The sequence below is a fragment of the Globicephala melas genome, chromosome X (assembly GCF_963455315.2).
Source record: "Globicephala melas chromosome X, mGloMel1.2, whole genome shotgun sequence".
Taxonomy (NCBI): Eukaryota; Metazoa; Chordata; class Mammalia; order Artiodactyla; family Delphinidae; genus Globicephala; species Globicephala melas.
The window spans coordinates 27248834-27262354 of NC_083335.1; the positions used below are offsets into that span (position 1 = coordinate 27248834).

General features: G+C 42.2%; 1 protein-coding gene across 3 annotated transcripts in view; it reads left to right on the forward strand.

Moving 5' to 3' along the window:
- Positions 1 to 13521, forward strand: part of SEPTIN6 (septin 6) — a 67524-nt gene that overhangs the window by 20998 nt on the left and 33005 nt on the right. For all 3 annotated transcript variants that reach the window (XM_060291889.2, XM_030849800.2, XM_060291890.2), the window contains one exon: positions 899 to 1094. In XM_060291889.2, the coding sequence (XP_060147872.1) occupies positions 899 to 1094 (196 nt within the window). The remainder of the gene's footprint in view (positions 1 to 898; positions 1095 to 13521) is intronic.

A 13521-nucleotide genomic window follows, 5' to 3' on the forward strand; every position in this document is an offset into this window, starting at 1 on the left:
TAGCCCGGGTCTTCAAAGCGCAGTCCTTGGTTCCTGGCAGTGACTTGACATCCTTTGCGTCTCTCAGGAATAACCTCCACAAACCTTCACCAGTCCCCGCAGCCCTTCCCCGACTCGTTGCCCTGGTGCGAAAGCCAGTGGTTTTGAAATTCCAGGGGTTTAATTTATTAGTATCCAGCAGCCTGTTAGTTAAACAAACAACTGACTGGCTTGTTTGAAATTTAAAGGGAAGAATAACTTGTGGCCTGCTAAATTCCCTCTCCATTAGCTAAAAATGGTCTCCCCACTGGGATGCGTATGCGGGTGCTGTCTGGGCCTGGCTGGGAGAGGTGGGGACTGAGAGGAGAGGATACTTATTTGATGAGGGACTGCTGTCCCTTTCTTGTAAACTTGAAAATAGCCCTTAAATTTTTATTATGAAAGCTATACACGTTCCTTGTAGAAAACTTGGAAAATAGAGAAAAGCATAAAGAAAGAAGTGAAAAGCGCACATAACCCCACCACCCAGACATGACCGTTGGTAAGAGTACATTGTACGCCCTTCCAGTGTTTTTCTAGGCGTAACTCTACCTCGCCATCACTGCCTTTAACACCGTTTCTTTTTCTGACTATAAAAACAATGCATACTCAATTTTCAAATAACACAAAAATATGAAGACTAAAAGAAAAATGACCCCAGTTCCACTGTCCTGAGATGACTACTGCTAATATGTTGGTGCCGTTCCTTATACTCTTTTCCACTTAACTGAGATCAAATAGTCCATGTAGTTCTACGTGCTCCTCACTTAGTGTCTTACCGTGTACATTTTCCCATGTCAGTGAATATGCATCCAAAACATGTGTAATGGCTGCGTGGTCATTGTGTGAATGCATCATAATTCATTCTTTTGTTTTTCAGGAGAGACAGGTTTGGGCAAGTCCACCCTCATGGACACCCTGTTCAACACCAAGTTCGAGGGGGAGCCAGCCACCCACACACAGCCGGGTGTCCAGCTCCAGTCCAATACATATGACCTTCAAGAAAGCAACGTGGGGCTAAAGCTCACAATTGTTAGCACAGTGGGCTTCGGGGACCAGATCAACAAGGAGGACAGGTAAGGGAGGCGGTGGGGTGGGGAGGCTACTGGGAGGCCACGGGGAGGAGCTCACCACTGGGGTCCCGCTGGACCTCTCAGATGACGCAGGCAGGCAGCAGAGAGCTCTCTAGCGCCGCCTCCGCCCAGGGTCCCCGTCTATTTCAGTGTTCTACTCCACACGCTTTGCCAAAAGCAGGCTGTTTTTCTATTCCATTCGACAGACATTTATTGAGCCAGGTACTGCCGTGCTCCAACAGTCTAAAAAGGAATGACCTTGTCTCTGCCCTTGAGGCAAAGACTCACGGGAAACCTGGTCTTAAACAAACAAGTTCCTTTGAGTGTGACCTGCTCTGTAAAGGACAGGGTACACAGAGGTAAAGGACAAGCTACAATGAGAACATGAAGGAGAGAACAGTCAGCTCCATGCAGGGAGGTCAGGGAGGCCTGCACAGAGGAGGTGCCCCTGAGCTGGCCTTTGAAGGGTGAATGATTTTGCTGGACAGACAAGGGAAGGTTGGGAACCCCATCCCGGGCAGGGACAGCTGCTTGTACAGAGGCAGAGGGATGTGGAAGACTGTGGCATGTTCTAGGGGACTGAGCTTGCTCTGTTTGGCTAGACCAGGGGTAGAGTTACTGTGAAGCTAGTGAAGCTTGTTTCAGGGCCCTCAGTTGCTCACGCACCTCCAAAGCCCTGGAACTAATTTCTAGTCATTGTGTTGTTTGATCTTTCTTGGAGGGCCCTTCAAATCGTGTAAACCTAGGGCCCCGCAATGCCTGCTGTGCCCCTGGGCCGGTGCTTGGCGTGAGCTGGGGGAAAAGTGAGGGGAGATGAGCCTGAAGAGGTAAGCAGCGACCAGATCATGGAGGGTTTTGTAGAATGTGTGGATAAGGAGCCACTGAAAAGCTTTATGAAGTAGAACGATGTAGTCGAATTGGCCTTTGAAGAGGGGGCTTTGGGATAGTATGGGATGGGCTGGAGAGCAGGAAGACCAATTAGGAGACTGTTGGACCAATTTGATCTAGGCCAGTGATGACACAGGTGCTGAGACAGGGAAGAGGAGACAGATTTGATAACTACTGAGTAGGTAGACTCAACAGGACTTGGGGGTTGGGAGGGCAAAAGAAGAACCTAGAATGAGGCTTGGATTTCTGGCTTTGGAGGGTGGACAGATGGTTGGCAGCATTCAGTAAGAGTTGCCATAAGAACCAGGTTTAAGAAGAATCAGCTCTGTTTAGGAAGTGTTGAGTTTGAGCTGCCTGCGGACCATAGAGGATAGGCAGCTGAATATGCAGGGTTAGAGGTCAGGAGAGGGTCTGCGCTGTAAACAGACTTGGGTTATCAAGGTATAGGTGATATGTTCCAGCCACAGACACACGTAAGATCATCCAAGGATTGGAGCCGAGTGAGATGAACGCTGGGCTAAAGATAAAAACCTGAGGATGTTAAGTCAGCAGATGGAGGAAAAGACATCCTGGAAAGAGACCGAGCTGGAATAAGCAGAGAGGTAGGAGGAGAGACTGTGGGTGGTTGAGAATGGTGTGCCAGTGAGGGCTGGAGTGAGGCTCAGATGAGGACGAGATGAGGGCTGGGTTGAGGGAGGGGGAGGGCGTCAGGCACCGTCTGCATTTAACTAAAAGTCACATGGTTATCACAGGTGCTCTTCACAGAAAAAGTCATTCATCATTTTGAGCAGTGCTCATCCTTTGAGGATTCCCTTGCTTCTCAGATGAACTGTATCCCAAATTCTTCTATTTCTCCCTTAAAATAACAACAGCCATACTCATTTCCTTATAATGAGTAAATATATTTAGCTCCTTAATAATTGAACTGAATTCTGTTTTCCATTTGAAATTCTAGACGAAGGACACCTCTGCTTTGTATAGGCCAGCTTATTGTGCTAATCTTGTTTGGTGGAGAATAAATTAAACCCTGGGGAAAGGGGATATTTGGGTCACAATATGAGTGATTAATCTCAGCTGCAGATGGCTCAGCATCTCGTCCATTAAATTTTTCACAGTTCTCAGTAACATATAGTCGACATATCTAACATTGGAAAACGCCTGCATAATGATGGTTTAGGAGGGCCAAACTGATAGAGCCCCTTAGAGGCTAATCTACTTCTCTTGCCCCTTAGAGGCTAACCTACTTCTCTTATATTTTTAATATCCTTACTGTTTTTCCCGATTATAAATGTGATACGTGCTTATATCAAATAATACAAACTCGCATAAGTAAAAATGAGAAGCCTCCGGGAAATGGACTGGGGAACAGAAGTGGAGTAAGCTCCAGGGATTTGTAATAAAAAGCTGTGTTTTCTCCATTCTGACAGGGCCATGAGGACATAGATAGGTCAGTGCAGCTGCACTGAAAGAGAGCATCAGAAGGCCCTGCTTTACCCAGGGTGCAGGGGCAAACTGAGAAGAGCAGTGACGAAGGCCATATCGTGAAGGGCGCCATTTGAAAGCTGCTGAAGCAAAAGGAACTCAAGAGGGAGACAGAGGACAGGCTGGAAAGGGGTGTGCTTAGGAACTCAGGCTTTGGTCTCAGACAGACCTGGGTTCAAATCCCATCCTGCTACTTATTAGCTCAGGGATCTTGGACAAGCGTTTTGTGCTGGTCTCGGCCTATCCATAACCAATGTTGCGGCTGGACCGGCCCTTGTGGTTCTTATTATGATTGCAAGACGCCCTCAGTAATAACCGTCAGGAAACTTGGAGGGGAAAAAAGGGTTTATTACTCACAGGTTCTGGAAAGGACAAGGCACACCCGGGGCTACACAGCGAGGTCGAGGGTAGAGAAAGAGAGAGAGAGCACCTGGGCTTGGGGTTCTGCTTTCATAGGGATCGAGGGTAGGCGGCCTGTGGTTTTGCGGGCTTACTCTTTATTGGTGAATGTAAAACATAAGAGCGGGAATTTAACACGTGGGGAGAGAAAAAAACAAGTGGCCTAAATGGTCAGTTATAGAAATCCACCAATATCTTTAAAACAAGGACGCCTGGGGTGGGGGGGTGGACGGGGCTGGTTCCTTATCTTTCTGTGGCTGGCAGTGTGTTTATTCGTGATAGCTGTCCTTGAAGTAGGTGCCTTTTTGAAGTGGATGCCTCCGAAATCAAAGCTTAAATCAGACACTTGGGTTACAAAAATGCAAGTTACAACTGTCAGGGCTTACACTACAACTAGGCACTTAAATTCTTTATGCCTCAGTTTCCTGTGAAGTGGGGATGGTGATAATACTGATATCTACCCAGAGGGTCATGGGTGAGGCATACTCCACGTGTATGGCATAGGAAACGCTTAAACAGTGCCTGGCACGGGGTAACTAACGAATAGAAGATACTGTTATGATCGTGACTTTTATTGGTAGAAGAATCAAGGGAGAGTTGTATTATGTAGCATATGTGAGGGAATGATAAATAGTGTCCGGAGAGATAAAAACTGAAAAATACCCATTGGGTTTGGCAACATGAAGGTCATTAATACACTTAGGAATAATAATTCCAGGGAAATCGTGGGTAGAAACTAGATTGCCATGAGTGAATGGGAGGTAAGGAAGTAAAGGCATCAGAATAGCAAAAGGAGGGACTTCCCTGGTGGCACAGTGGTTAAGAATCCACCTGCCAGTGTGGGGGACAGGGATTCGAGCTCTGGTCCGGGAAGATACCGCATGACATGGAGCAACTAAGCCTGTGTGCCACAACTACTGGGCCTGCGCTCTAGAGCCGGAGAGCCACAACTACTGAGCCCTCGTGCCACAACGATTGAAGCCTGTGCACCTAGAGCCCATGCTCCACAACAAGAGAAGCCACCACGATAAGAAGCCCGTGCACCACAACGAATAGTAGCCCCCGCTCGCCACAACTAGAGAAAGCCTGTGCACAGCAACGAAGACCCAATGCAGCCAAAAATAAATAAATAAATTTATTTATTTATTAAAAAAAAAGAATAGCAAACGGAACAGTTGAACAGAAAAATGAGTCCAAGATCAAATTCATGTTTCTATGGGCATTTAGCATTTGTAAGTTAGCAAGGAAAGAACGGACTATTCAAGAAAATGTGGGCTTCCCTGGTGGCGCAGTGGTTGAGAGTCTGCCTTCCGATGCAGGGGTCACGGGTTCGTGCCCCGGTCCGGGAAGATCCCACATGCGGCGGAGCGGCTGTGCCCGTGAGCCATGGCCGCTGAGCCTGCGCGTCCGGAGCCTGTGCTCCGCAACGGGAGAGGCTACAACAGTGAGAGGCCCACGTAACACAAAAAAAACAAAACAAAACAAAAAGAAAATGTGCTGGGAAAATAGGCCATCCGTTAGGAAAACATAAGATGAGACCATCCCACACAAACACCATTCACAAAAATAGATTCCAGTTGGATTAAAAACAACTTCTAAAAATATGAGGAAAAAATATAAGAGAATATTTTTATAACTTTGGGGGTAGAGAAGGCTTTTTTTAAAACATCTTTACTGGAGTGTAATTGCTTTACAATGGTGTGTTAGTTTCTGCTTTATAACCAAGTTAATCAGTTATACATATACATATGTTCCCATATTTCTTCCCTCTTGCATCTCCCTCCCTCCCACCCTCCCTATCCCACCTCTCTAGGTGGTCACAAAGCACCGAGCTGATCTCCCTGTGCTATGCGGCTGCTTCCCACTAGCTAGCTATTGTTTTTTTGTTTGTTTGTTTGTTTTGCTGTACACGGGCCTCTCACTGTTGTGGCCTCTCACATTGCGGAGCTCCGGGCGCACAGGCTCAGCGGCCATGGCTCACGAGCCTAGCCACTCCGTGGCATGTGGGATCTTCCCGGACCTGGGCACGAACCCATGTCCCCTGCATTGGCGGGCGGACTCTCAACCACTGCGCCACCAGGGAAGCCCACTAGCTATCTATTTTACGTTTGGTAGTGTATATATGTCCATGCCACTCTCTCACTTTGTCACAGCTTACCCTTCCCTCTCCCCCTATCCTCAAGTCCATTCTCTAGTAGGTCTGTGTCTTTATTCCCATCTTGCCCCTAGGTTCTTCATGACCTTCTTTCTTTTCTTAGATTCCATATATACGTGTTAGCATACAGTATTTGTTTTTCTCTTTCTGACTGACTTCACTCTGTATGACAGACTCTAGGTCCATCCACCTCACTACAAATAACTCAATTTCGTTTCTTTTTATGGCTGAGTAATATTCCATTGAATATATGTGCCACATCTTTTTTTTTAACATATTTATTGGGGTATAATTGCTTTACAATGGTGTGTTAGTTTCTGCTTTATAACAAAGTGAATCAGTTATACATATGTTCCCATATCTCTTCCCTCTTGCATCTCCCTCCCTCCCACCCTCCCTATTCCACACCTCCACGCGGTCACAAAGCACCGAGCTGATCTCCCTGTGCTATGCGGCTGCTTCCGACTAGCTATCTGTTTTACGTTTGGTAGTGTATATATGTCCATGCCTCTCTCTCGCCCTGTCACAGCTCACCCTTCCCCCTCCCCATATCCTCAAGTCCGTTCTCTAGTAGGTCTATGTCTTTATTCCTGTCTTACCCCTAGGTTCTTCATGACATTTGTTTTTTTTCTTAAATTCCATATATATGTGTTAGCATACGGTATTTGTCTTTCTCTTTCTGACTTACTTCACTCTGTATGACAGACTCTAGGTCTATCCACCTCATTACAGATAGCTGAATTTCGTTTCTTTTTATGGCTGAGTAATATTCCATTCTATATATGTGCCACATCTTCTTTATCCATTCATCTGTTGATGGACACTTAGGTTGCTTCCATGTCCTAGCTATTGTAAATAGAGCTGCAGTGAACATTTTGATACATGACTCTTTTTGAATTATGATTTTCTCAGGGTATATGCCCAGTAGTGGGATTGCTGGGTCATATGGTAGTTCTATTTGTAGTTTTTTAAGGAACCTCCATACTGTTCTCCATAGTGGCTGTATCAATTTACATTCCCACCAACAGTGCAAGAGGGTTCCCTTTTCTCCACACCCTCTCCAGCATTTATTGTTTGTAGATTTCTTGATGATGGCCATTCCGACTGGTGTGAGATGATACCTCACTGTAATTTTGATTTGCATTCCTCTAATGATTAGTGATGTTGAGCATTCTTTCATGTGTTTGTTGGCAATCTGTATATCTTCTTTGGAGGAATGTCTATTTAGGTCTTCTGCCCATTTTTGGATTGGGTTGTTTGTGTTTTTGATATTGAGCTGCATGAGCTGCTTGTAAATTTTGGAGATTAATCCTTTGACAGTTGCTTCATTTGCAAATATTTTCTCCCATTCTGAGGGTTGTCTTTTGGTCTTGTTTATGGTTTCCTTTGCTGTGCAAAAGCTTTTAAGTTTCATTAGGTCCCATTTGTTTATTTTTGTTTTTATTTCCATTTCTCTAGGAGGTGGGTCAAAAAGGATCTTGCTGTGATTTATGTCATAGAGTGTTCTGCCTATGTTTTCCTCTAAGAGTTTGATAGTGTCTGGCCTTACATTTAGGTCTTTAATCCATTTTGAGTTTATTTTTATGTATGGTGTTAGGGAGTGTTCTAATTTCCTACTTTTACATGTAGCTGTCCAGTTTTCCCAGCACCACTTATTGAAGAGGCTGTCTTTTCTCCACTGTATATTCTTGCCTCCTTTATCAAAGATAAGGTGACGGTATGTGCGTGGGTTTATCTCTGGGCTTTCTATCCTGTTCCATTGATCTATCTTTCTGTTTTTGTGCCAGTACCATACTTTCTTGATTACTGTAGCTTTGTAGTATAGTCTGACGTCAGGGAGCTTGATTTCTCCAGCTCCGTTTTTCTTTCTCAAAATTGCTTTGGCTATTCGGGGTCTTTTGCATTTCCATACAAATTGTGAAATTTTTTGTTCTAGTTCTGTGAAAAATGCCAGCGGTAGTTAGATAGGGATTGCATTGAATCTGTAGATTGCTTTGGGTAGTAGAGTCATTCTCGCAGTGTTGATTCTTCCAATCCAAGAACATGGTATATCTCTCCATCTATTAGTATCATCTTCAATTTCTTTCATCAGTGTCTTATAATTTTCTGTATACAAGTCTTTTGTCTCCTTAGGTAGGTTTTTTTTTTTCTTAGGTAGGTTTATTCCTAGATATTTTATTCTTTTTGTTGCAATGGTAAATGGGAGTGTTTTCTTAATTTCACTTTCAGATTTTTCATCATTAGTGTATAGGAATGCTAGAGATTTCTGTGCATTAATTCTGTATCCTGCTACTTTACCAAATTCATTGATTAGCTCTAGTAGTTTTCTGGTAGCATCTTTAAGATTCTCTATGTATAGTATCATGTCATCTGCAGACAGTGACAGCTTTACTTCTTCTTTTCCGATTTGGATTCCTTTTATTTCTTTTTCTTCTCTGATTGCTGTAAACCTTCCAAAACTGTGTTGAATAATAGTGGTGAGAGTGAGCAACCTTGTCTTGTTCCTGATCTTAGTGGAAATGTTTCAGTTTTTCACCATTGAGGATGATGTTGGCTGTGGGTTTTTCATACATGGCCTTTATTATAATGAGGAACGTTCCCTCTATACTACTTTCTGCAGGGTTTTTATCATAAATGGGTGTTGAATTTTGTCAAAAGCTTTCTCTGTATCTATTGAGATGATCATATGGTTTTTCTCCTTCAGTTAATATGGTGTATCACATTGATTGATTTGCGTATGTTGAAGAATCCTTGCATTCCTGGGATAAACCCCACTTGATCATGGTGTATGATCCTTTTAATGTGCTGTTGGACTCTGTTTGCTAGTATTTTGTTGAGGATTTTTGCATCTATGTTCATCAGTGATATTGGCCTGTAGTTTTCTTTCTTTGTGACATCTTTGTCTGGTTTTTGTATCAGGGTGATGGTGGCCTCATAGAATGAGTTTGGGAGTGTTCCTCCCTCTGCTATATTTTGGAAAAATTTGAGAAGGATAGGTGTTAGCACTTCTGTAAATGTTTGATAGAATTTGCCTGTGAAGCCATCTGGTCCTGGACTTCTGCTTGTTGGAAGATTTTTTTTTATTATTTATTTTTGGCTGCGTTGGGTCTTCATTGCTGCACACGGGCTTTCTCTAGTTGTGGTGAGCGGGGACTACTCTTTGTTGTGGTGTGTGGGGGCTACTCTTCGTTGCAGTACGTGGACCTCAGTAGTTGTGGCTCGCAGGCTCTAAAGCGCAGGCTCAGTAGTTGTGGCACACGGGCTTAGTTGCTCGGCGGCACATGGGATCTTCCCAGACCAGGGCTCGAACCTGTGTCCCCTGCATTGGCAGGCGAATTCTTAACCACTGTGCCACCAGGGAAGTCCTGTTGGAAGATTTTTAATCACCGTTTCAATTTCAGTGCTTGTGATTGGTCTGTTCATATTTTCTATTTCTGCCTGATTCAGTCTCAGAAGGTTGTGCATTTCTAAGAATTTGTCCATTTCCTCCAGGTTGTCCATTTTATTGGCATAGAGTTGCTTGCAGTAATCTCTCATGATCTTTTGTATTTCTGCAGTGTCAGTTGTTACTTCTCCTTTTTCATTTCTAATTCTATTGATTTGAGTCTTCTCCCTTTTTTTCTTGATGAGTCTGGCTAATGGTTTATCAATTTTTTAAATCTTCTCAAAGAACCAGAATTTAGTGTTATTGATCTTTGCTTTCATTTCTTTTTGATTTATTTCTGTTCTGATCTTTATGATTTCCTTCCTTCTGCTAACTTTGGGGTTATTTTGTTCTTCTTTCTCTAATTGCTTTAGGTGTAAGGTTAGGTGTTTATTTGAGATGTTACTTGTTTCTTAAGGTAGGATTGTATTGCTATAAACTTCCCTCTTAGAACTGCTTTTGCTCCAACACATAGGTTTTGGGCCGTCGTGTTTTCATTGTCATTTGTTTCTAGGTATTTTTTGATTTCCTCTTTGATTTCTTCAGTGATCTCTTGGTTATTAAGTAGTGTATTGTTTAGCCTCCATGTGTTTGTATTTTTTACAGATATTTTCCTGTAATTGATATCTAGTCTTATAGCATTGTGGTTGTAAAAGATACTTGATATGATTTCAATCTTCTTAAATATACCAAGGCTTGATTTGTGACCCAGGATATGATCTATCCTGGAGAATGTTCCATGAGCACTTGAGAAGAATGTGTATTCTGTTCTTTTTGGATGGAATATCCTGTAAATATCAATAAAGTCCATCTTGTTTAATGTATCATTTAAAGCTTGTGTTTCCTTATTTATTTTCATTTTGGATGATCTGTCAACTGGTGAAAGTGGGGTGTTAACGTCCCCTACTATGATTGTGTTACTGTCGATTACCCCTTTTATGGCTGTTAGCCTTTGCCTTATGTATTGAGGTGCTCCTATGTTTGGTGCATAAATATTTACAATTGTTACATCTTCTTCTTGGATCGATCCCTTGATCATTATGTAGTATCCTTCTTTGTCTCCTGTAATAGTCTTTATTTTAAAGTCTATTTTGTCTGATATGAGAATTGCTACTCCAGCTTTCTTTTGATTTCCGTTTGCATGGAATATCTTTTTTCCATCCCCTCACTTTCAGTCTGTATGTGTCCTAGGTCTGAAGTGGGTCTCTTGTAGACATCATATATTTGGGTCTTGTTTTTGTACCCATTCAGCCTGTCTGTGTCTTTTGGTTGGAGCATTTAATCCATTTACATTTAAGGTAATTATCGATATGTATGTTCCTATTACCATTTTCTTAATTGTTTTGGGTTCGTTATTGTAGGTCTTTTCCTTCTCTTGTGTTTCGTGCCTAGAGAAGTTCCTTTAGCATTTGTTGTAAAGCTGGTTTGGTGGTGCTGAATTCTCTTCCCTTTTTCTTGTCTGTAAAGGTTTTAATTTCTCCATCAAATCTGAATGAGATCCTTGCTGGGTAGAGTAATCTTGGTTGCAGGTTTTTCTCCTTCATCACTTTAAATATGTCCTGCCACTCCCTTCTGGCTTGCAGAGTTTCTGCTGAAAGATCAGCTGTTAACCTTATGGGGATTCCCTTGTGTGTTATTTTTCCTTTGCTGCTTTCAGTAATTTTTCTTTTTCTTTAATTTTTTATAGTTTGATTAATATGTGTCTTGGTGTGTTTCTCCTTGGATTTATCCTGTATGGGACCCTCTGTGCTTCCTGGACTTGGTTAACTATTTCCTTTCCCATATTTGGGATGTTTTCAAGTATAATCTCTTCAAATATTTTCTCAGTCCCTTTCTTTTTCTCTTCTTCTTCTGGGACCCCTATAATTCAAATGTTGGTGAGTTTAGTGTTGTCCCAGAGGTCCCTGAGACTGTCCTCAGTTCTTTTCATTCTTTTTTCTTTATTCTGCTCTGCAGTAGTTATTTCCACTATTTTATCTTCCAGGTCACTTATCCGTTCTTCTGCCTTAGTTATTCTGCTATTGATCCCTTAGAGAAGGCTTTTCTAATCATGACACAAGATCCAAAAGTCATAGAAGACTGACAGATTTAAATTTGTTAAAATTAAAAACAAAACAGAAACAAAAACCTTTTTCTTGTGGGTGAAAAGTGTCGCCTGCTTTTTCAGTAAACAAAGGATATTGAGGCCATCAAGCCAGCAGCCACTGAGGCCACCTGCAACAGTGCACCCTGCGGGGACTCAGAATGGATGGAGAAAAGCAGGATACTGGCCCTAGATAGTTAAGATGCCTGTCAAAGGCATGATTTCAGTGAGCCCAGCCAGACTCTTGTCTCTTCCCATACATAGAAAAGTGCTACATTCATTAACTTGAGATGTCTGGTTTTCTTTAATTAACAGTAATCTTTTGATGTTCTGACTACCTGGTTTTTGTTGCAAAAACCCCTGTATATCCTGGTTCCTCCTTTACCTCTTTGGAGCAGTCCCTCAGACCTCTCTGAGAAGCTGTCTTCTGGGCTTAAGGCCTCAGTTTTGTCCACCAAATAAAACATAATTCTCTACTTTTAGGTTGTGCATGTTTTCAGTCAATAGTCTATTGAAACATACTGTAAACAAAAGTAAAAACAAACTACAGATGGGGAGAAAATATTTGCAACCTGTATAGCAAAGGATTTTTCTAAAATGTAAAAAGAGCTTCTACAATTCAATGAGAAATAAACAAGTAATTGACAGAAGGGGAAATGTAAATGGCCCATCAACATATGAAATGATTGTCATTCAACTTCATCAGTGAGTAGGGAAATGCAAAATGAAACAATGAAGTATTTTTTTCATCTATCAGATTTGCAAAAATAAAACATAAAAATATAATATCCATTAATACCAGGTAATTTTATTCATGTTGCTGGGAGTATAAATTGACACAGATTTTGTAAAGGTCAAATTTGATGGTATCTGTTAAAATTTTAAATGTGAATATCTTATGATCCAGCAGGTCCACCTTTAGGAATATAGCCTAGAGAAACAACTGTACATGTTCATAAAAAGCATAGAAAAATGATGTTCGCTGCAGCATTGGTTATGGAACCAAAAAAAAAATTTTTTTAACAGTCTAAATTTCCACCAATAGGGCAACTAAATGATCTATAGTACAACCATACCATGGAACTGTATTTGGCAGTGTAAAAGAATGAGTTAGATCTATATATACTTACATAAACATGTTGTTAAGTGAAAAAAAGAAGTTGAAGAATGATACACAGATCATGACGCCATTTGTATAAATCTGCCCCTTCCCAGTAAAACAAACATTTCTCTCTCTCTCTGTTTATAGAAGCAGAGAAAAAAGTCTGCAAGAATAATCAACAAACTAAAAATGGTAACTACTATTAGTAACCTCTGAGGAGGGTAGATTAAGTACATGTATTCTTTGCATAATTAAAAATAAATTTTGGGGACTTCCCTGGTGGCGCAATGGTTAAGAATCTGCCTGCCAATGTAAGGGACACGGGTTCGAGCCCTGGTCTGGGAAGATCACATATGCCGTGGAGCGACTAAGCCCGTGTGCCACAGCTACTGAGCCTGCGCTCTAGAGCCCACATGCCACAACTACTGAAGTCCGCGTGCCTAGAGCCCGTGCTCCGCAACAAGAGAAGCCACCACAATGAGGAGCCCGCTCACCGCAACGAAGAGTAGACCCTGCTCGCTGCAACTAGAGAAAGCCTGTGTGCGGCAATGAAGACCCAATGCAGACCCAATTAATTAATTTAAAAAATAAAAAGAGTTGAAAAAATTTAAAAAGAAGCAGATAAAGTGGATATACATTGCTCCTTTAAAAAGCTTTTCTGAGCTGGGAAAAAGATAAAGCAGTGTGTGGAGGGAAGCAAGAAGGTCACAGGTGAGTTTTATGAGGATGGGAGAGATGACAAGGGCTTGAACAGGAGCAGAAGCTTCCAGGATGGAGAGGAGGGGGCAGATGTGAGAGATAGAAAATAGTAACCAATTGATGCGGGAGATCTAGTTCAGTTTATAAAATACTAAATGCCTACTGTGTGCCAGGTACAGTGTGAGGTGCCAGGGCTAC